The sequence below is a fragment of the Tyto alba genome, unplaced genomic scaffold (assembly GCF_018691265.1).
Source record: "Tyto alba isolate M040663 unplaced genomic scaffold, T.alba_DEE_v4.0 Super-Scaffold_2, whole genome shotgun sequence".
In the NCBI taxonomy this organism is placed as follows: domain Eukaryota; kingdom Metazoa; phylum Chordata; class Aves; order Strigiformes; family Tytonidae; genus Tyto; species Tyto alba.
In genome coordinates, this window is record NW_024881282.1 from 87,667,807 (window position 1) to 87,688,489 (window position 20,683).

The 20,683-nt window shown below is 43.7% G+C and overlaps 1 protein-coding gene across 1 annotated transcript in view; it reads right to left on the reverse strand.

Annotated features, from left to right (window-relative positions):
- Nucleotides 1–20,683, reverse strand: part of PLXNA4 (plexin A4) — a 458,133-nt gene that overhangs the window by 139,517 nt on the left and 297,933 nt on the right. The window contains exon 5 of the mRNA XM_042792117.1: nucleotides 17,255–17,355. Within this exon, the coding sequence (XP_042648051.1) occupies nucleotides 17,255–17,355 (101 nt within the window). The remainder of the gene's footprint in view (nucleotides 1–17,254; nucleotides 17,356–20,683) is intronic.

Genomic DNA, 20,683 nt, shown 5'->3' on the forward strand with positions numbered 1-20,683 from the left:
TTCTCATCTTTGAACTTGGTTACTAATCTATCAGAAGACTCTTCTTTCTGTTGCATGACAGCATAGTTCAAATTCTTTGCTATGGGAAAAGTGTTAATTCCTCTGTATTAACCACATCATCCATATCACATGGAATTTATTTAAAGAACAATAATAGACTTGTGACACCCACCCCCCTCCCCCATCATGTCATATGCTTTTTTTTTCAGTCTATTCTTTATCATGGTTCAACCAAATTAACAGCTAAAAAAAGTCAGGTTTCTGGATGCTAGTTCTTGGACCCTTCATAAGTTCAACTTAAAAACAAAACAAAACAAAACAAACAAACAAACAAAAAAAAAAAAAAACAACAACAAAAAACCAAACCAAAACAAAACAAAACAAAAAAAAAAAAACACAAAAAAAAAAACAAAACACAAACTAGATACGCTTTACACCTTTAATTCCTCCAGTATCAAGGCTAGTATAAGTAATGAGATGTACAACAGATTTAATAGCGTGGAAATCAGAGTTTCTTAAGATATTTCAGTATCACTTGTATGCTCTGAAAGCACTTTTTACTAAAACTTTAGTATCTGATACTACAGACACCTTGTGCCCTTTAGAAAGTAAACTTCTGGGGGAACCTTGTTAAATTTTAATCATTAATTTTTATGAGGTTGGCAATGTTTCCTGTGTGGGCTGCCTCATGACTGTTTTGTAATCCACACAATAGTGATCTTTTTATTATTTTTTCCTTTAAGTACAACTTCCAGTTTTGAACAGAGTCTCTTTACCTTGATGTCTAAACTATCATTTTAATATTATTTTTTCACTCACTTTTACTGTCTTTCAGATCTTTTTTTGTAGGTCATATAACACCACAATAAGCCTCTTATATGATGTCTTTATGCATTCTCCACAATACCATGAAGCCCTTTACCCTCGTGGATGCTCCTTTTAACAAGTTTCCTCATTTTTATGTTATTTCCACTTTGAAGTTGAACTTCACTGTAATTTTTATTTATTTATTTTATTTTGCTTCTATGGGACACTGAATTTGAGTACCATGCGATCACTCTTACAGAGCAATGCACTGATATCTGTGCCCTGCAACATGTTCTGCAAGTAAATTCTGAAAGTAAAACCAGACTTGTTTCTCTTTTAGTGGGTTTACGTGTATGAGCTCCAAGTGTTGTGACATACGAGGCCACTTGAAGTCTCTCAGCATCACATTTTCTGCCCTCCCAACCCTTTGGATTTCTCTCAGCATGCCACAGTCACTTTCACCATCTTCAAGTGGTCAATAAACCAGCCTTAACACCGTTCCCTTCCCCAGGGATACCTTGTCACTTGTGCACAGATTGACCCTCTTTTCTTTCTTTGATTTTATATTTTCTTTAACATAAAAGCTCTTTCTTTACCGTTTTGGCCTCCTCTACTGTTCCTGTGTGATTTATGCTACAGATGATCTTTCTTCTATCAAGGTTTTGGGCTGTGTATCCTTTTAGCAGCTGCATGTAGAGCAGACTACTAGCATGTGCACAAGAGCAAGTATACATTTAATTTTGTCTGATTGCCTATTTTCATGTGCCCTGATTAAAAGGCGGATTTGTTGGGACTGATTTTTGCTGTTTCTTACCTGCATTTTATCAAGTCCTAATCCAACCACTTTTGAAGGATAAAGGCATATTATGACTTCACCTCTAGACAATGAGTTTCAACCTTCAAAACCTCTTTCTCACGTAATTTTGATTTAACTGGCAACAGCCAGCTTCCTTCCTGTGTTGGCTCCTGTTCTTTGAAAAGGTTTCATAATTCCTTATAAATTTTTCCTCTTTTTTTTTTTTTTTTTTTTTTTTTTTTTTTAACTATCATTCAAACACTGTCTCTGTGCCTGGTTTTGCATTTGAGAAAATATTTTTATAAAGGCTTGATTTTTAGACTGTTATCATAACAGCTCGTGTCTTTCCTCCCGGATTTTCCTCCTAACTGTCTCCTTGCAATTGGGAGCTGTGGCAACATCCTATTAGGATATTAAACAATACTAGGAAACTTTCTTTGATCCTGGGACAAAATCACATGGTCTGATCACACTCATGATGTGAAACTATTAACTTCCAAAACACCTAGTGAAAATCCTCCCTGACAGATTTAATTCCCAATCATATCCAGGAATTGTCTGAAGAAGCCACAGATGACCCAAGCCAAACTATATTCTAATAACTTTACATCATAAGTAGTTGTCTTCCAGTGCCTAATAACAACCCCTGGAGTTGTTTTAGTTAATCACTACAGCAAGTATACATTATATGGACCAGAATCCTGACTCCTCCTGTTGGAGTCTGCCTGGATGCCCCGTGAGATCTGTTATATCTACCTTGCAGGCAAATCTCTGATCATTCCTCATCATTCTCAGAAACACAGATGCATGTTTACCTGCTGATCAAAACTCCTACTATTCAGCTTGTTTCTCTCTGTCACCTGTGATCTCTGCCCCTGAAGACGTCCTTGGTGTGAGCGGCCACATGGATATCATCTCGTGGGAGATCTTATTTATGTGGTTCCTCTTCCTTTCTCCAACTGTTAACCACATTACAAGGCATTCCTTCCTCTTAAATTTGCCATAAGGGAGCACCCCTCCCTCTAACCTGAGTGAGGGTTTGCTCTATCATGTTGCTCTAAGTTTCATCAGCGAATTTCCCGGTCACCTCAAGTCCTTCTAATCTGACCATCTTGATCCTCAAACCCAACATTTCTCCCTAAAGACCATGAGCTGCCAATACAATTTGCACCTACATAACATCTGCCCATGGGACAAAAGCTGATGTTCTGTGTCATGACCCAAAGCCTCTCTCTTCCTGGAGACTTGGCAAGCCAAAGGAGCATTAAGGTTGTGATATCAGCTGGAAAATATGAGGTCCAGAGGTAGGAGGGATGGGATTAAGATGGTAGATTAAGTCTCTTAAATGTATGTGTCAATCTTTAGGTGTATGAGCTGATATCTGAGCTCCCTAGAGAAGGGGTTTATTCAATACAGTCATCAGAGCCCAGAGAACAGATTCACCTACTCTAACACAAGGGCTCTGTTCTGTTGACCACACATAGGGTATCCAAGACATCCACCTGTGTTAGAACTGTGCACAGGACCTATGGAGGACTTGGGCAGAGCAAAAAAAGCCACTAAATGCCAATGTTTTGGTAACGGAATGGAGCTTTGTATCTATTTCAGGGTGAGCTGTGTCTTTCTTTAGACACTATGGACTGTACTGATGGCATACAGCATCTCCTTGGGCTGCAATGGGGTCTCAGCACCCAGCTCATATGGAGACGTGCATACACAGGCTTGGGAGGTCACAGTCAAGAGTCCTAAGCAGAGCTGAAAAGGGACTCACTTTCCCACACACAAAGCACAGAGGTGTAAAGGACTGCCTGATTCACTCAGTGCTTCTCTAGGCAACTCCAGCATAGCAGCTTATACAGAATTGTTATCAAGCTTTATCACAAAACCAGCTATATTTTTATCACCCACTAATTCCGGTGGAAGGTTACTTCAGGTACTCATTCTCCTCCTAGACAGGAACCTTCTTCTACCTTACACATTAAATGCCTAGTTTATATTCATTCCATCCTGGGCCAACACTATTCACTTCTTAAACACCCTTTCTCTTTCATAGACATTTAATCCCTAAATCCACAGAAACAGTGGTCCTACTGCTGGCCACTTTTGTTTTCTACACTCACTGAGACACATGCCAGTCTCTTCTTGACAAAACAGCTCTTCTAGACCTTCTGAAAGCGTTTCCTAGCCCCATTTCTGTTATTTCTAGTACAGGCAGAAGAGTCACAGTGTCCTAGCCTGCTACCTTAGGCGAAAGAAACTTCATAACATTAACACCGTAAAATGTAAATCAAGTCAACGGGGGAAGACACCTCATCCACATTTCTGTCCCACAGAGATACGTCTGTCTGCCTACCAATGTGGTGACCCTGTGCCTGTTCTGGAGTCCCTCCAGGGTTATGCCATTATAAACCTGATCACTTTTTCTGCTCTGTTTGTGTCCACACTGTTGGAAAATGTGATCTACCCTGCATGCCAAGTATCCCAAGGGGATAGCTGCAAGAGTGACAGGCAGGCCAGCAAATTCCCATCTACTTTTTGAGAGATGTTTCATCTTCAAATAGCTCTGACATGACAGAGACAAGTTGCTATTTCAGATATTTAAAGATATGTTATAACACTGCTTGGCCTTAATTTTGGGCTTCAGCAAGCTATTGATTTTTTGATTCTTTATATTATGTTAATGATGTCATGATCATATCAGAGTGGCAGTGTACTCCCGTAAAGCTCCAGAGTACAATGTTTAATAGATACTGTTAGTATTAATTGATTTTGCTATAACTCATTCTATGCATGTTTTCACTCTTAAGGGTGGTGTGGGTTTTTTTTTTTTTATTAATGGCAAATTCCCTAAACATCCAACCAGAGTGAAAAATCAAAGCATTTACTTCGCCTCTTAGTTTTTAATTTGAGAAAGGGGATAGTGGAGAAGGCTGTCTTCTTCAACTCACCCCAATCGATAGGAGATTAAGTATAACACTCAATAACTGGCCTGATGTGTTCCTGAACAGCTCAAGAGGCAGCCGAATGATATTTTGTCAATTGGCCAGATGAGTTTATGCTATGGGTCTGCTCTCCTTCCCTTCTCGCCAACCCCTCCAGATCCTCCATCAATTAAAGCTTGGAGGGAATCCTCAAAGTCAGATTTTGCTTTCAGTCCTTGAGAGCAGAGAGGGGAACAGAGACCAGAGACCCACAGTTGCCCTGACAGTACTAGTAAGAATTAAGTCCCTACCAAGCAGAAAATCATGTTCATACCTAGGTATACAGAGACCCTACCCAGATAGACTAGAATTCAGTTTCATACCTGAAAATAAATTTTATGAGACAATAGGCTCCAGATGGAAAAATCATTCTACTTTCTGGGTTACTCATACACTCAAAGTTACTTGCAAACTTGTTTGCTGGATTGGGACTGGGTGAAAATGAGGAAGGGATCAGATTGATTTTCTCTCATCCATGTTTGCAGTTTCTCTTCTCCCTGAGAAAAGCACACAGCTAAAGCTCTTGGAAAGCATCCCAACGTCATCCTCCTACCATTATAACCTGCTGGCTCTTTAGAGGCTCTGCATGGAAGAGGACCAGGAAAGCCTGCAAGGAGTTAAAAAGACACCTCTAGCCCAGCCACATCTCAGTGGTGGCTCCAATAGAGATGCCTTACTCTGATAACACCTTATCAGGCCAGGCAAGCTCTGAGAGACAAGGAACAGACAAAATAGGAAAGTTTTATCTGAATTGAAATCCTGTCCCCTTGCTCTGCACAAAATAATCCAGTGCTCATTTGGCAGGGCTGGCTGGTAAACGTGTCCCTTCCAAACGAGTCTGGCTGCCTGTTCCCAGTTCCTGGGGTGCCAAGGGAAAGGACAGCTCATGGGGGATCCTGTCCCTCTGTGCAGCTGAGAAAGTCTGCAGACAAAACTTGCACCTCTTTGTGGTGAAGGTCTGGGTCTGCAACAAAACAAAGGAGTCCAGTTTTCTTGTAATGATCTCTCCACCTCAGCCCTGAGCCATGAGAGTGGTGCCCCATTAATACAGTTGAGAGACTAAAGAGGCCTCGATTCACCCCCTTTCTTTCACTATCCAACTGCAGGTAAGGCTGTGTTTCAAACATCTGAAGAATCTTGGCCTCCTTTCTACTCCTGCTACCCAGGGTCAGAGGCGGGGGGAGAAAGGATGCAACTCCAACCAGAGGACAGCCTCTTGCAAAGATTGACTTCCCAAGGCCCTCAAGGGTGAGTGCCCAGCACTGTTGGTACTGCAATACCTCTGCATGCCTTGATACATATAGTGGTTGGGTTTTGCATGCCATGCCTATTTGCAAGAGGGAGAAGATCTAAATGAGGTCCTGCCATTTTCTGCTCTATATTTTTCCTGATAGCTCCAGCCTTCTGCCCTCCTCCCCAGACCTAGAAATCGAACAGGGATGGAAAAAGAAGAGAAACAGACATATAACAAACACCCCCACCCCCAAAAGGTACATTTAGCATCTGCACCAAGATAGCAAGGAAGAAGCCTTCCAGGCATGGGTGAGCTAGATTGAGATTATTTTCTTAACATGTCTCAATTAAAATGTAGATCTCCTTTACTGCCTGGGGCCAGAGGGGCAGGAGGCATTGGGAATGAGATAATGGGAGGGAGAAACAAGACAGTGGGGTGTTTGCTTCTTTCCTCACTATCCTGCCTGCCTTAACCCTTCTGGTGCCACCACTTTTCTAACAGCCAAATGAAGGCACAGAGTGATTAGGATATGTTCATTGGGTTAAACAAGGAACTACATGTGTGTTTGCACCTTGCCATGTCTGCTAAGGCTCCTTCTGCTTTAATTAAACACACTCAAAACTTAGCCACTGGTGAGAAGAAAGTATTATCATCATATTTTATATCCTGTACTGTCTGGGAGCCTATAATCATCAAGTTCAGCTCCTTGCAGGATTTCTACAAGCCACTCATTGTCCAAAGTGCTTTAAGGCTTTGGATCTCACAGCCGCCTCTGATGTGAGGAACTGTTACTCCTCTCCTACATACAAGGGGCTGTAACACACAGAAATTAAGGATCAGAATCATTGTAAATTGGGCATTGTTTGATACAGTCATTAAGGTTCCCTCAATAGCTAATAAAGGAAACTGGGCTTTCCAGAGGGCAATTCACCCCACTGCCTTTAAACACCTCAGGGTTATAATGCATGTGTTCAGAAAAAGTTCCTCTCTTCACTGGCTGCTGAAACAAGAAATCTAGTAGTAGATGAGATAAATCTCATCCTAAGTAACTTGTCCAAAATCGTGCAAGGTGTCTATAGAAGAGCAAGGAAATTAATACTGTTCTCTTTTGCCTAAGGAAAACTCTGTAACCAGTGGACCATGCTGCCATACTTTTCTAAAGATGAACTTGCTTTTCCTGGTCAGAAACTGTCCTAGACCTTTTCTTACAACAGTGTCTCAGACCTTCGACCCACATCAATTCCTACTTTCTCATGTTATTCATAACCCTTCAAAATTGTTTAGCCAGATTAGGCAGAATCATTCTCCAGCTCATCCACTCTGATCCAGCAGACCTTTCAGCATTTCTACTCCTCCTCAATGTATTCCTCTTCCCCCAACTTTCTCCTTAGTCTTTTCTACAAGATAACCAACAAAAATTCATGCTAATTGCTGGTGCAACTTCTTAGTCAGGGAAGGGAACCCTGCCCTTCTTTCCATTAGCAGGGGCTGGTGCATGCTGTATTACAAGATACTGCCATGCCTGTTTGCAGTGGGGCTGCCCCATGTCCCTACAGCACATAAAGCAGCCCACAGCCAGCGGCAGAAGAAGTTCACAGCCAACACATCTGTTCTTCACTGCGAATTTGGCCTCCCTTACAGAAGGATGGCAAGAAAACATTTTTTCTTTGAATATTGTAGTTTCTTGCATCCAGCCACTCCAGTCTAGATCTAGCTCCGGGGATGAGACTCTATTAAAAATGCACCCGTTACCCCTGGCTGAAATTAATTTTGCCCAATCTATTTGGCAATGGAACAGGAGACAAGAAATGTTCCATGTCTTGATCTGCCACTCATCTCCCATATAACCGCAGCCTTGCCAATGCCCTGTTTTTCCCTGGTCTCCTTTGTGGCTGATCTGAACTCATGAGCCCTGTGGAGACCTGAAGCCTACTGGTACCCAGGTTTTACTTTTCAGCACTGGGGCAATTGATGGGGTTCATTTGCAAGATGTTTTACTTGAATATTGTGTTGCACATGAGGGAGGGACTTCTATATCTCCCCACAGGTCCAGAGATCAAGTTTTTTCTGGCTTTGGTAATTCATGGAGCTAAAACATCTGTGTTTTCCTTGGTAGATGGCTCCTGCTATTGATGGTATGCTATTCAAAAGCTGCTGAAAGACATATCTGAACTGGAAAATGATGGAAGGCAAGATGTTCAAGAAAACAGAACAATGAGCTGCTCGGATCCACTCACCAAACAAAAGAAACATGTATATTGCTGATGATAGGAAGAAGAGATTGTTCCTAGCAAAGCAAGGAGAATCCCACAAAAAAAAAAAAAAAAAAAAAAAAAAAAAAAAGCGCCCCACAGCAGGATGAGATAATTAGCTTCAACCTCAGAAACTCCTGTGAACTTGAACAACCTGCCTCCAGGACCACAGTACTACAGGGAAGGGAGATAAAATCTCACTGGTGCAGAAACCAACTGGGAAAGTATCTACCTCCGCACTTCTGCTTGGGGGAATGAGTGCAGTGTGTGTGGGAGCAATAAGGAGAACGAGCTGGTGGCACATGAGGATATTTGGTGGCAGGTCTCTGAATGTGGGAGTGTGCAACAGAAGATGATGGCATGGATTTATGGGTAGGAGTGTGTGTGTGCATATCCATGGAGAGGGTGAGTCTGGATAAAGACATACCTTAAAGGTTTGCTGTGCTTTTCTTTAGGAGGCAGAGCTTCCTGATTCTGTCCCCACCCTCCCATTCCCTTCTGAGACCTGTCATAAGTTGAAGATGATGAAATGTCACATAAGAAACAGTGGAAGAGGAAAGCAGACGTAAAGTACTATACCCCTGCCCTGGGGAGATCTCATTTGGCCTGCCATTTTCCCTCGTTGGCAGATCATTGTCTGCAGAGGCACCCAGGAGCATCTGACAGCAAGACAGAGAGCAGTTCTGTACAAACAGCCCAGCAACTGAGACAGAGTTTCCCAAACCATCCATATATCATAACACTCACTGAGTGGCACAACCTTGCAGGAAACCCTAGCCCTGCTTTATTGCAAATTAGGACCTTGGATGACTTTAAAATTCATGAGAGGAGTGAGACTGGTCAAGTTGCAAAGCACAGACCTGAGTTTTGGCCACCCCAAGAATATGTGGGGAGAGAACATCTCAGGCTCGGGTTGGGCTGTATTTTGTTGCCCACATACAGGGATCTAAAGTCACTTGAGATGTCCTCAGGACACCAGCTGGTCTCCATCTTATCCTTCAGAAGAAACAGGTGTCCTGTAAACTCTGTGTCATATTTACCAGCCCCAGGTGATCATCTCAGATACCCCAGGCACTCCAGTTGTAACAGACAGCATAGATGGGCATCTGATTTGAATTCCTGGTGTAAATAAAAACACCTACATTTCAAAATTTCCTTATGTTCTCCATACATTTGTGTTTAGGCACCTGACTTAAGTCTTTATGTTGCTACTCTGTATCTAGGCCTCCTTGCTGGCTCTGTCAACCTCCACTTTATAACCTAAGCCAGGGTACACTCCTTCCCTTTGGCAGCCCCTGTAATTTTGCATCTCAGCTCCAGTGCACATCTGACAAGCTTTCTAAGCTGATGAGGGTGGTCATACAGCTGTCCCCTGCCCCTAGTCCTTCCCTAGCTGCTATTCTAGATATGTACTGTGGGTTATCTAGATATGCCACACACCAGTGTGTAGTGTCCCAGATCAAGGATGATGCTGAGATGACAAAGGTGTGTCCCCTGTCAGGGAGCCACCATACAGGAGGTCCTCTATAGAAGGTCCCCGGGTACCACCGAGCACTATTATCCCTTTCTCATTGCATGTTCTAGCTCAGGAGACACACCTCCTAGCCCATGACAGACTGTGTGCTGTGTTTCACATCAGCAAAAAAAGAAACCCCAGCAATTTTTCTCTACAAAGGCTGAACTTTCTGCAATGCTAAATCTGAGCTTCTAATGTTTCTGTGATGGAGACAAATCCCAAGTAGGACACCTAACTTACAGGGCTGCATCAGAAGAAAGATTCTGCTGGAACCCACTGCACAAAGTAATTATCTTCCTGCCCCTCCCCACTGCCCTCTAGCAAAATAAGCTAATCAAGGAAGAAGGTTGTTATCAAAACGCATTTACCACATGTCTGCGTTTTATGGTCCACAGTGCCCAGTGCTGTCCCCAAATTGCCTCGGGCAGGCACGGCCACTGAGATAATCAACCTGTGAAGGGCACAGCTCTGCCCTATACTGGTAGGTGGATTGGAGCAGCAAAAGTGCACCCCAAAAGGACACGATGTCAAGTAGGGAATGGAAGGATATCAGTGGTGCCGGATGCACAACATGCAGGTACAGCAGTGGGTCAGCTCTCTAGGACTAGCGATCGGTTATTCTGCTCAAAGTTACAGGGCTGGTTCAGAGTGGTTTGTTCAATGTCATCACCCATCTGTAGTGAAATGGGACTCCCAGGAGCCTCCGTTTCACTTGGGGCTTTATCACCATCAATAGGCATGCCCCCTGTCCCAAGAATTTCCTCCTGCTCTCTGGACTAAGAGCCCGATCTCATTTCAAAAAGGCCATTGGAGAGCTGTCACATTTGGGGCTATTTCCTCTGCTCCAAAGGAGAGGCAATGCCTAGGTGTGAAATGATGGGTACTTTAGCTACACCTCAGCAGACAGATTAAAGATTATCTAGACTCATTGCAGAATGCTTAATGGGCCAATGTCACTCTACGGAGCCCCCCTGCTGTGCGCTTCCCTCTGTGCAAAGGCTGAAATGCTGTCTCCAGTTTCGATAACTACCTGAGAAGAAGTGGGAATCACTCTGTGCCAAGGCCAATTGTGGGAAGATGACTCCACTTTCCCTTGCTATCAGATGGAAGAGGTTCACAGGACATGTGCAGGGCTGTCTGATCCCCAGCTGTGACTGGGGAGGAGTCAAACCAAGCGCTATTTGGAGAGAAGAAATCTTGACAGTCGGTTCACTCCTACCTTTGCCACCATTGACTGGCAGTGTTAACACTGCCAAATAACTGTTTGGAGACTTTCAAACCAAATGAAAGATTTCAGATTTCCTGCAATTACTTTCCCTCACAGCATTTATGTTTTTCTCCCCATTGCATCCCAATAACATGTATCTGGAAATCTGTTGCAATGAGAAGTGCCCCAGATACCTCAGACACACAGAGGTATTGAACACAGAACTTGGAGTAGTTCTGAGCTTCCCCTCTGATGGGGAAGGTCAGTCCAGACAGCTATAAGTTTCCAAGGCAATGCAGGATTTGAGCTGGAAGCCATTTGTTCTTTGTGTGACTGATCCACTTTTAGGAAGATTAGGACAATTGTCATGTATCTTTGACATGTAGAGGGTCTCCCAGGTATTTGAAGGCACCAAGAGCTGACCCATGGCAAGACATTGCTAAGGCAGGAAAGGATACAGAAAGCTTTTCCTATAAAAACAAACGTCCCAACCATGATTGGGAAGACTGAATAATCATGCCAAGTAAATGCAGAACACTTGCAAATTTTCACCTTACTGAAGTGACTCCGGTGTATATCTTGGGTCATACTAACATGGGGAGTACAAAGCAGGGACAGCTGGGAACCTGTTTTCTTGTAGTGGAAGCTGAGGGTCTATAGGATCACAAGCCCCTGCAAGAATCAGTAAATCACTGTTTTCTCACTATCTGTTAGAGATGAGAGTGGCACAGGACTGGGTGTGATATTCCATGCTCCTGCCCTGCTGGGTCCCTGAAGCCTGACCCATACAACCTTTCCCAGTACCCCTTCCCCACATAGCACTCGAGATATCCTCCCTCTCTTGCACAAGAAGAGGAAAAGGCTGTGAAGGAAAAGAGAGGAGGTGAAGGGTAAAAGAAAGAAAAAAACTCAGCCTGAAATACAGTCACAGTCTTTCAGATGACAGAAAGTCAAGCAAGTAAAAGGCCCTTCAGAAAAGGTCTTATTGCAGCAACTGTAGGTAGCTTAGGTTACTTGAGACTCTCTAATGATTCAGAAGACTTTGACCAAGAAAGTTAAAGCCAGGGACGATCAATGAACCTCTGCAAGCAGCATCGCATCAAGTTACCTGCTGAGACGAGACAGCAGGAGCTGCACTTTGCAACTTTTTTTTTTTTTGTTCCTGGTCTGTCAATGAATCTAAGCATGGATAACAAAACTCCCTTCCCCTGCACACTAACGCCTCATTCCCTAGAAAACAACTTGTTTAAGTACCTTTTTTCTAAGTGCCTAATTTGGAAATTAAAATTGTAATTTCTGGGTACACAAGTACAAGGCAAATGGGAAGATCTAGAGAGCAGACGGACGTGGCGGGCAACTTCTCAGACACTGGGGTAGGTGTCTGTTTCCAGAGGACAGCATAGAACTCTTCTGAACTGGCCTTTCCTTTTGTGGGGAAATCAAAAATCTCTCATATGGCTTCTCAAGTGTCTCATAAACACCATCTCTGCTGCTGCAGCTATCCAGTTAATCCATGGTTATCTCAGTCTGAGCAATTGTATTTACCAGATTTTGGTTATCCCTTGACTAACCCAGAGCCAATGGGATCCAGGAAGGGGGCTGGTAAGGCCCATATCTAAGACACTTCTGTCATTGCTTCATTCATGGTGTGAGGATGTCTACAGGAGGTCACTGCATCCTATTCCCATGGTTCAGGGCCTCCCCTGGCACGTGCTCTGCAATTGGGGTACAAAGCCAACAGAGCCAGCTTGGGTCCCTAGGGGAGGTCCTTGGGTGCCAGAAGGACACACAAAGGACATGTGTAGCTCCTCACAGAGGAGCAGAGGAATGTAGAGAGCAGAGGCAGCTCTGCTACCTCCACAGTAGGACAGACTAGTGATGCTTAAGCAAACCCTCTTCCCTTCACAGCAAATACCAATTCCTCCAAACCAACCATGTCTGTTGATGGCCTGTTTTGCTCAGTCACTAGAGCTGGTACAGACTTCTGGGGGAGAAAGAAATCACAGATGCTTAAATGTTTCATTTTAATGAAGAAAAAAAAAAAAAAAAAAGTTTCACTTCAGAATGACTTTTTACTTTGAAATTTTAAGCAAATTATTAAAACCTGAAATAAAATCCCAAAATAAGATCTTCTGAGATTTAAATGGATTATTCTCCAACTACTAAATGGTATTAGCCCCTTCTAAAATGGCTTTCAATAACACTTCTTATTAATAAAATATAATTGGCCCACTACAAGCTGGAAAAAAGTTTTGAAATATCGTGGGTCCTCCCAGAAAATGGGACTATTTGCCTCTGTGATTGCTACTTATGATCTGCCGGCCAAGGAGTCCCCATAACAGCAAGGGCAGATCCCAGGACCAGAAGGAGACTGGTGACTGGGGCTGCATCCTCCCTTAAGGACAGCTGGTGCTTGTTCAACTATTCATCCCACAATTAGACAGAAGCTACATGAGAACTAAATGAGGCAACACAGTTAAAATCTAGGATTGTCAGCTAACATAACAGAGTCTGGAGCGGGTCCCTTCTGCACCCAGCAAGGTCAGCATATTTCCCCTTTATAAAGTGTTGCCTCTCCCTGTAGGGATGCTGCTGTTTTCTGCCCCAGATATTCATTCTGCTGGCAGCTGGGGTGTTAAGCACAACCCAGAAACACTGTGCAGGGCTGAAAACTTGCGTGGTCACCACGTGCACATGGGTCAGTGTTTATGTATGTCTGCTCCGGAGCTGGTGCTGGGCCATGAAGGGAGATTGAGGACTCATTCATCTTCAGAAGAGTTCATCCCTCCTCTGGGGGCAAAAAGCCTCAGCTATCTCTGCCCCTCTGCATGTGAAGGGGAAAGGAGGTAGAGGAAGGTAATAGTTTGGGTATAGGTGAAGACAGAAGAAACTTGCCAGGGGGTTTAGAGTGGGGGTCAGATATTGGATGGCATCCTTGGGAACTGCTGCATCTGACTTAGGAGGAAGCTGCAATTCATTTCAGGCTTGTAGAAAACTTTGCTCGGCTCTTATCCCTCTCTGCAACCCCCCGTTCGGGCTGATGACATTGCTGCAACCTTGCAGCCAGGCACAGACTGCCTCTGTGCCAGCTATTAGCTTTTCAGCCTGGTTCCTTCCCCCACCTCTCCACTCCCACCTCGGCCCCTCGCCCTCCCCTGGAGACCCGTGCAGCAACTGAGTGCCACATTTTCAATTTACACCAACTAAATGATTCATTGCTGCCTAAAGAGGCCTGAACAGAGCCCAGGAGGGGAGCAGAGCTATAGCAGGGAAAAGGAGGCGGGGGACAAGATCTGGGCTAAAGATACAGAGACGAAAAGCTCCAGTGACCTGCTCTATATCGGCTCTCCTCTTCTCCGGGCAGAAGCCAATCAATCCTCCCCCCTCTTCTTTCTCCTGCAGCCGTCTGTGGGTCTGTCTCTCTTTCTCTCTCAGCAGACTCGAGTTTCTCGGTGTAAGGTTAGGACAGCAGAGCCATGGAAATCGATTCCTGAGCCCTGGCACGCCGCCCTACGCGCAGACAGCCCAGCTCCGCCGTGAGACAATGGATGGAGAGCTGTCCCCAGGCGTCCCCAGACCTCTCACGTGGCAGGAGCTGAGGGTAGCTTTGAAATTGGGGTCTGGGAAAAAGGGTCTGTGTCAGCCCTTGAAGTGTAAATCCCAAAATAAGAGAGATATGCATGGGAGAGACAAAAAGATAGAAGTTGTACCCCATCTGGCAGTTTTCACCTGTCTCCCAGCCTACCACTGTTCCTCTTGATGGTTTATACTGGAGGAGAAAGATGAGTGAAAGACATGGCTTTGCCCACAGCCAATCTGGTTTCCACTACAACTGTACTCCAGGCCTTGCACAGCCTGACTGCCTCCTCCATCCCTTCCACAAAAAAAACTCCCACACCAGCATGGCTCGATTCAGCCATGTACTGGAAAGCCGCTGGGATTTCTGGTTGGGAGGGAAGAGGGGAGGGTTAGCGCTCATGAGGAGAAATACTAATGGCACATTTCCCCAGAGATCCTTGTGCAGGAGTCAGTGACGATGAATCCCACTTGAGGAAAAGTCTGTTAATGAATCTTAAGGGGTTCTGATGTGCAAAATGTTCTAATAAGAGACTTAGTATCATGGAACTCTTATCCTGAATATACGGCACAGCCAGACCTTGGTGAATGGGATATAATTGGTTTCTCTGCTCTCAGGGTTACCTAAAAAGATGAAGAAACTGAGACCCAGAGAGGAACCTGAGGCTGCACTGAAAAGCCCTTCCAAACTAGGACTGGAAATCAGATTTCTTGATTGCAATGGAAACTACGGGAAAGGAACAGACTGGAGTGGGATTTGGTAACGTTTGCCTTCTAACTGCTTCAAAAAAATCTACAAGCAATTAATCTCAGTGACCCTGCTGCAAGGTACATAAATAAGAGGTGTTTCTCTTTTCCAGATATGGAATCAGGAGTTAAGTGACCAGTGGGAGAAGGGTGTGGTGATGCTGCCATCAACCAGGTCCAGACTGTGAGGCCAAACTTCTCCTTGAAGGACTAAGTCTGTACAGGGGTTTCTTGTTCTAACTGAGTCAATGCTGCCACCCTCACTCATCACCAGCCATCACATTTCTGACACTCCTTCATAATGAGCTATTGGTCAATCTGCAGTTGTCTCTGCTCCTTTCCTCTCCTTCTGGGGATTTATTGCTGGATGTATTGATTGTTTGTTGCAACTGACCCTGGATGTCAGGAGACGAAATATCTAGCATTGCTGTGATACAATCAACACCCAAAATCATGCTTTCCTATACTGCTTGCACATAGCCTGTGCTGTCCCTCCACTGAGAGCAAAACACACAGTGCATTGTAGGATGGATGAAGGATAAGATGAGATGGAAACATACTATAGAGCTGTATAACAATTGAAAATATCCTCAATCCAGCAGGGTGAAAGTTTCATGAGTTCATACCTACTAGACCACAACTCAGGACTGTTTTGCCAAGGATCCCTTGAACAATTCCAGATTCTGAGTCAAGTTTTTGGACAAGTTTTGGGATGGTTCACATAGATCTGATCTGAAATTAAACAGACTGTCGTGGCTTTGGATGAGGGTCACACAAGATAAAGAGCATCCACAGAAGGTTGGCATATGGTACAGGTTTGTTCCCTTTTCTTCTGTTTCAGAAAGGAGAAGTAGCAAACAGTGTTTCTGTGTTGCTTCAACTGGATCACCATCTCCACCAGGAGAGTTTGCAATGCAACAGGCAGAATTGAGAGGTGAACTCATCAGGAGAAGATGGACACACTGCAATAACAGCATCCATCAGAAAAACCCTCCATTGCTGCCAAGGACACTGTGAGACTTGGAGTGACAGGACCCTGCAGAGCCACGCTCAGCTGGAGATGTTTGGTTAGACAGATCCAATGCACTTTCCAGCCACTACCTCTGCTGAGAGGTTCTTGGCAAATGAGACCACCCTGCCACTCATCGCCAGGAGCTCAGCCAGACTGACACCTCCTTCTCCACAGCTTTGGCTGAGGGCTCTCTGCAGGAGATCACTGGCAATGAAGGCTGCAAAGTGGAAACTTCAAGATCAATAGCATCGTTAAAAAGCCTACAGAAAACAAAGCCAATTAACTAATATCCCAGTCTTGAGGACACCTAGATCCAGTGTTCCTTGAGAGACACTGGATAAGCCAATACTGTAGAATATGAAATGACGAAATAAGGTCCCTTCTTGGCCTGTCATACAGAAGCCCAAGAAAGTGGATATAGACAAGTTTGTTCAGCATCCCTGCCAGATAAGCCAAATGAGCAGTTTGGCTCATTTATTCTCATTTGGCACAGTTGAGTTGACCCATACAAGACAAATGCTCAACTTCAGGGTCAACATTTTCCCACAGTGAGCATACAGACTATAAGGTCCCCTTCAAATCTAACTTGGAGTGGACCCCATGATGCTTACAGTGACCTGATTCCCCTCTAAGGGCAATGGAGATCATGACAAGTCTGAAAGAGGAGAGGTTCAGGTCAGCAGCAGAAAGTTGTACATCCTGAGACAAGTGTCTGAGCCAGGCTTCTTGTCCGAGTCAAACTGCCTTAAGCAATGGAAGCAAGAAGGTAATTGTCACCCAGAGAAGAGTTGCTGGAGAATTTGATTCAAAGCTCATCAGGGTAGACAGGTGCTTTCCTGGTGCAGTCAGCAGACTGTGGATCAGGCGGTTGAGGAGATCTGATCAGTCTCTACCGCCCTTCTCTTGCCTTGTCTTCCAAGAAATTGCTTCTCAGCTAAGTAAAACCTCCCCCTGCAAGTCCCAGAGACCTCGCTGGAGGTACCTGGGTGACTCCTTGACTCACCTGGCTCAGCCAGGGACTGAAATGGCATTTTGCATCTCTGCCATGTGTTATCACTGTTGTTGAGGGAAAATGGCTGAGGGGAAAGCAGAGCTCGGACTGTGGAAAACACCAGCAAGTACTTACATGTTGTGAAGAACACACCATCCACAGTGAGGGTCGCCTGAGCCCAAGCACTCGCTGCAGGTCTCGTACTGGCTACACGACTCCACAGGCACCCGAGTGAGCTGCAGGAGGAAAGGGGACAACCTGTCAGACTTTTCACAGGGCTCTGCAATGCCCATAATGACTTGACGGAAGTACCACCCTTCCTGTCCTCTTCCCCTGGTGCCTGTCCTCCCAGAGGGACATCCCTGAAGAGCTCAGCATGCCTGGGGCAGAGAGAGGGATGTGGCTGCAGATTACTCAAGACTTCAACTTGGTGTAACCCCTGTCCAGATCAGCACTCAATTTAGTGCAACCCCTGTTGAGATCAGCACCTCCCCTGTGACCTTCCCCTCTTCCACATAACCCTTCACACTTCACTGCCAGAGGACCTCACTTGCACAGTTTCAAAGAGAATCAGCAAATCAGGTAGGCTGTATGCAGACTGTGATGACCTGGTACCCTGAGACAATTAAAAAACATGTGATCTTTTGCAGCAAGTTAAACTCACTGGACCTCAGTGATCTCCTACATGCTGGTTGTGGACCCTGTTGATTTCTGGCTTCCTGTAAAAACGGAGGTCTCATAATGTTTTTGCTTCCCTCCCATGATCTTCTGCACCACCTCCAGTCCCAAGAGAGCATTAGCTCTGCTCCCCATTGCCTGTGCATCTTTCCAACCATCAGTTGTCCCATCCCTGGGGAGGTTGCTCCCAGCAGGAAAAGGACAAATCCTACCATCCCAGGTATTGAATGAGCTTCCCATCACCCTGACTTTACAGCTCAGAAGGCATTAGAAGTGGACCTGAAACACCCATCTACTGCCAAAAAACTACATTTTATTATCTTTTTTAGCTCATTTTTAATTAAAGTATTTCAGTCAGAGATTTCAAAGACAGAAGGGACTGCTGAGCCTGACCTCCTGTCTAACGGACCAGATTCTTTTGATTCCTATTAGTTTTTATAAGCCCCTTACTTCTTTTGAAGCCAAACATACAATTTGGGCCCAATGACCTCATAGTCTCTTTTCCATTGAATAAGCTTCAGAGATTTTCTATAATAGACAATCAATTGCCAGCGCCTTTACCACAGCTCATGTCAGCAGGGAGAGTTTATTCCTTCAGATGACATAGTGTGGTATTATCCTGATGAAACACCACTGAGAACTGCCAACTGTAAACTGCAGAACAGTTACTTGTGACAAATGACAAGGGAATGCACCTGCATCCTAGTGACAATTTTTTACTTGGTGCAACATTCAAGAGAGTTTGATATGAGAAGTGACAGATTAAAATTCATTCTGATTGTATCTGTAAAAGAACCAAGAACTGGTTTTAATATATAAATATATATCAGGCAATATTGCAGCTATTTATGAAGACATTTTCTGTTTGTATCAGAAATTGTCTTCCTAACTCCTATACATACACCCTGCATGGTAGTTGATAGTCTATGAGAAAAAGCTAAAAATCTGTATTTTTACCTCTGGCAGGTGGAAGTAGCTTTAGAAAACTTCAGATAGAAATATGATGGAACTTATCTACCATTGCACCATTGCCTGTGTCAAGTCACCCAAAGAAATCAACCGTGGCTACCGAAAGCTTTTAAAGAAAAAAGTAGAATGTGAAAAAAAAAAAAAAAAAAAAAAACAACAACAACAAAAAAAAAAACACCACCCCAACAAAACAGACAACACAAAAACACCTTTCAAAATGAACCTGTTACCATGAGCATAAGAACATAATCAGAACAGATAACAGAGCAATGAAAATGGGAAGACCAAAACAGGGAGCCAGTCATTCAAACTTCTATAACTATCAAGAAGTTCCAAAGGTAAGATGGCTTGGCCACGAAAGCAATTGTTCCAGCTTCCTTAAGCTTCAGGTCAAGAAGGCATCAACTGTTCATCAAATATAAACTATATGCTCCAGGATTTCACCCAATTAGACTTATGTTGAACCCAGTAGTCTGTGTTGTATCCAACTTCCAAAAAGACATACATTTTTTTACAAGAAGACAACAAGGGGTGGAGACCTTGTAATTTCTTACATTGGCCATTTCCACCTGTTATTTCTACCAGAGGAAAATATATTGTGAATTATTTTTCCTTGATCACATCTAGCTTGATCAGGTCTACATCATGAACATTAGTGTACTTGCAGAAGAGGCAGATAATTCAGTTTTGAAAGACTGCAAATCTGCCATTCCTCAATTCAGATGCAATTGATTGTGTAAACTCCACCTTGTAACACAGTTGGAATTGGTTATGAAGTTTCTATCCAAACTACCCTCAGTTTAACATATAGTGCTCCTCATTTATCCTCATTAGCTGTAGTTTTTCTGAACCTCAGCTTCTGAACAAGTTTACATCTGTCTTATAGAAGTGAGGCTTGGTTAAGAAGCTTAAATCATAACATGTACTTTTCCAACATCTAGTGATGTTGGGTTTGAACGTTCTAATTCAAAATCCACTTGTGACTATAATATATGTACAAGAAGTCCTAGAGAACTGAAATTTGTTATTTCTTCACAAATCGCTACAAAAAGAGGAGATAAAAAGCAGTCTCTGTTGTTGTTGTTGTCATTATTATTATTATTATTATTATTATTATTATTATTATTATTATTATTATTAAATTAGCTGTCAAAGGATATCTAAGCTCCTTTCAGAGGCAGGAGGAACCTACTGGGAATCCAGATCTTCATCTTTGCAGAAATGCTTCATCTTCAGTGCACTTCAGGTACTTGGTCTCTATAGGATATAGTTTGTATGTTGTGTAGGAGCACACCTTGCTTGTGTGGCTGTCCCAGAGGGAACAGTTATGCAGTATGTGCTTGCATCAAGCTACATCCCACATCCTGTCAAGCTCACCAGAGTAGTAGGTGTCCCATGTCACCATTTGCATTGCTATGTGTTATTCCTGCCATATGAGCCCTTTTACGAGTTCACCTCAAGTAGCTTTATTGCGAGATTAATTAAAATTGTACCACGCTGATAAATGTCTTGGGCTGTAAGTGTCAGACCTTCTAATTAATAAAGAAAGAAACTACAAAAAACAAAGGAGCTGTGACTGAAAGGAAAGCCACCTAGGGGTCGTCAGCTGAAAAGAAAAAGAACATCAAGCAAATAAGGCACATCAGAGGTCTTATTTTTCTTTGGAGCATAAACTGTAATTAATTCAGCTCAGCTTTCCAAGTTGAAAGTTTTGAGAACTGACCATGCCCCCGGGGAGCAGTCAGCTCTTTATGCTGCCCCTAAAATATCTGAAAAAGAAAAGTCCATGCAGCCTCCTAATTACAGTGCTTTGCCATTATTCACTAAGATGAAGGGACTAGACAGTGCTGAAGGTTGAAATCTCCATTGTAAACCAGACTGTGATTACTCCTTCCATCCCTTCTCCATCCTTGGAAA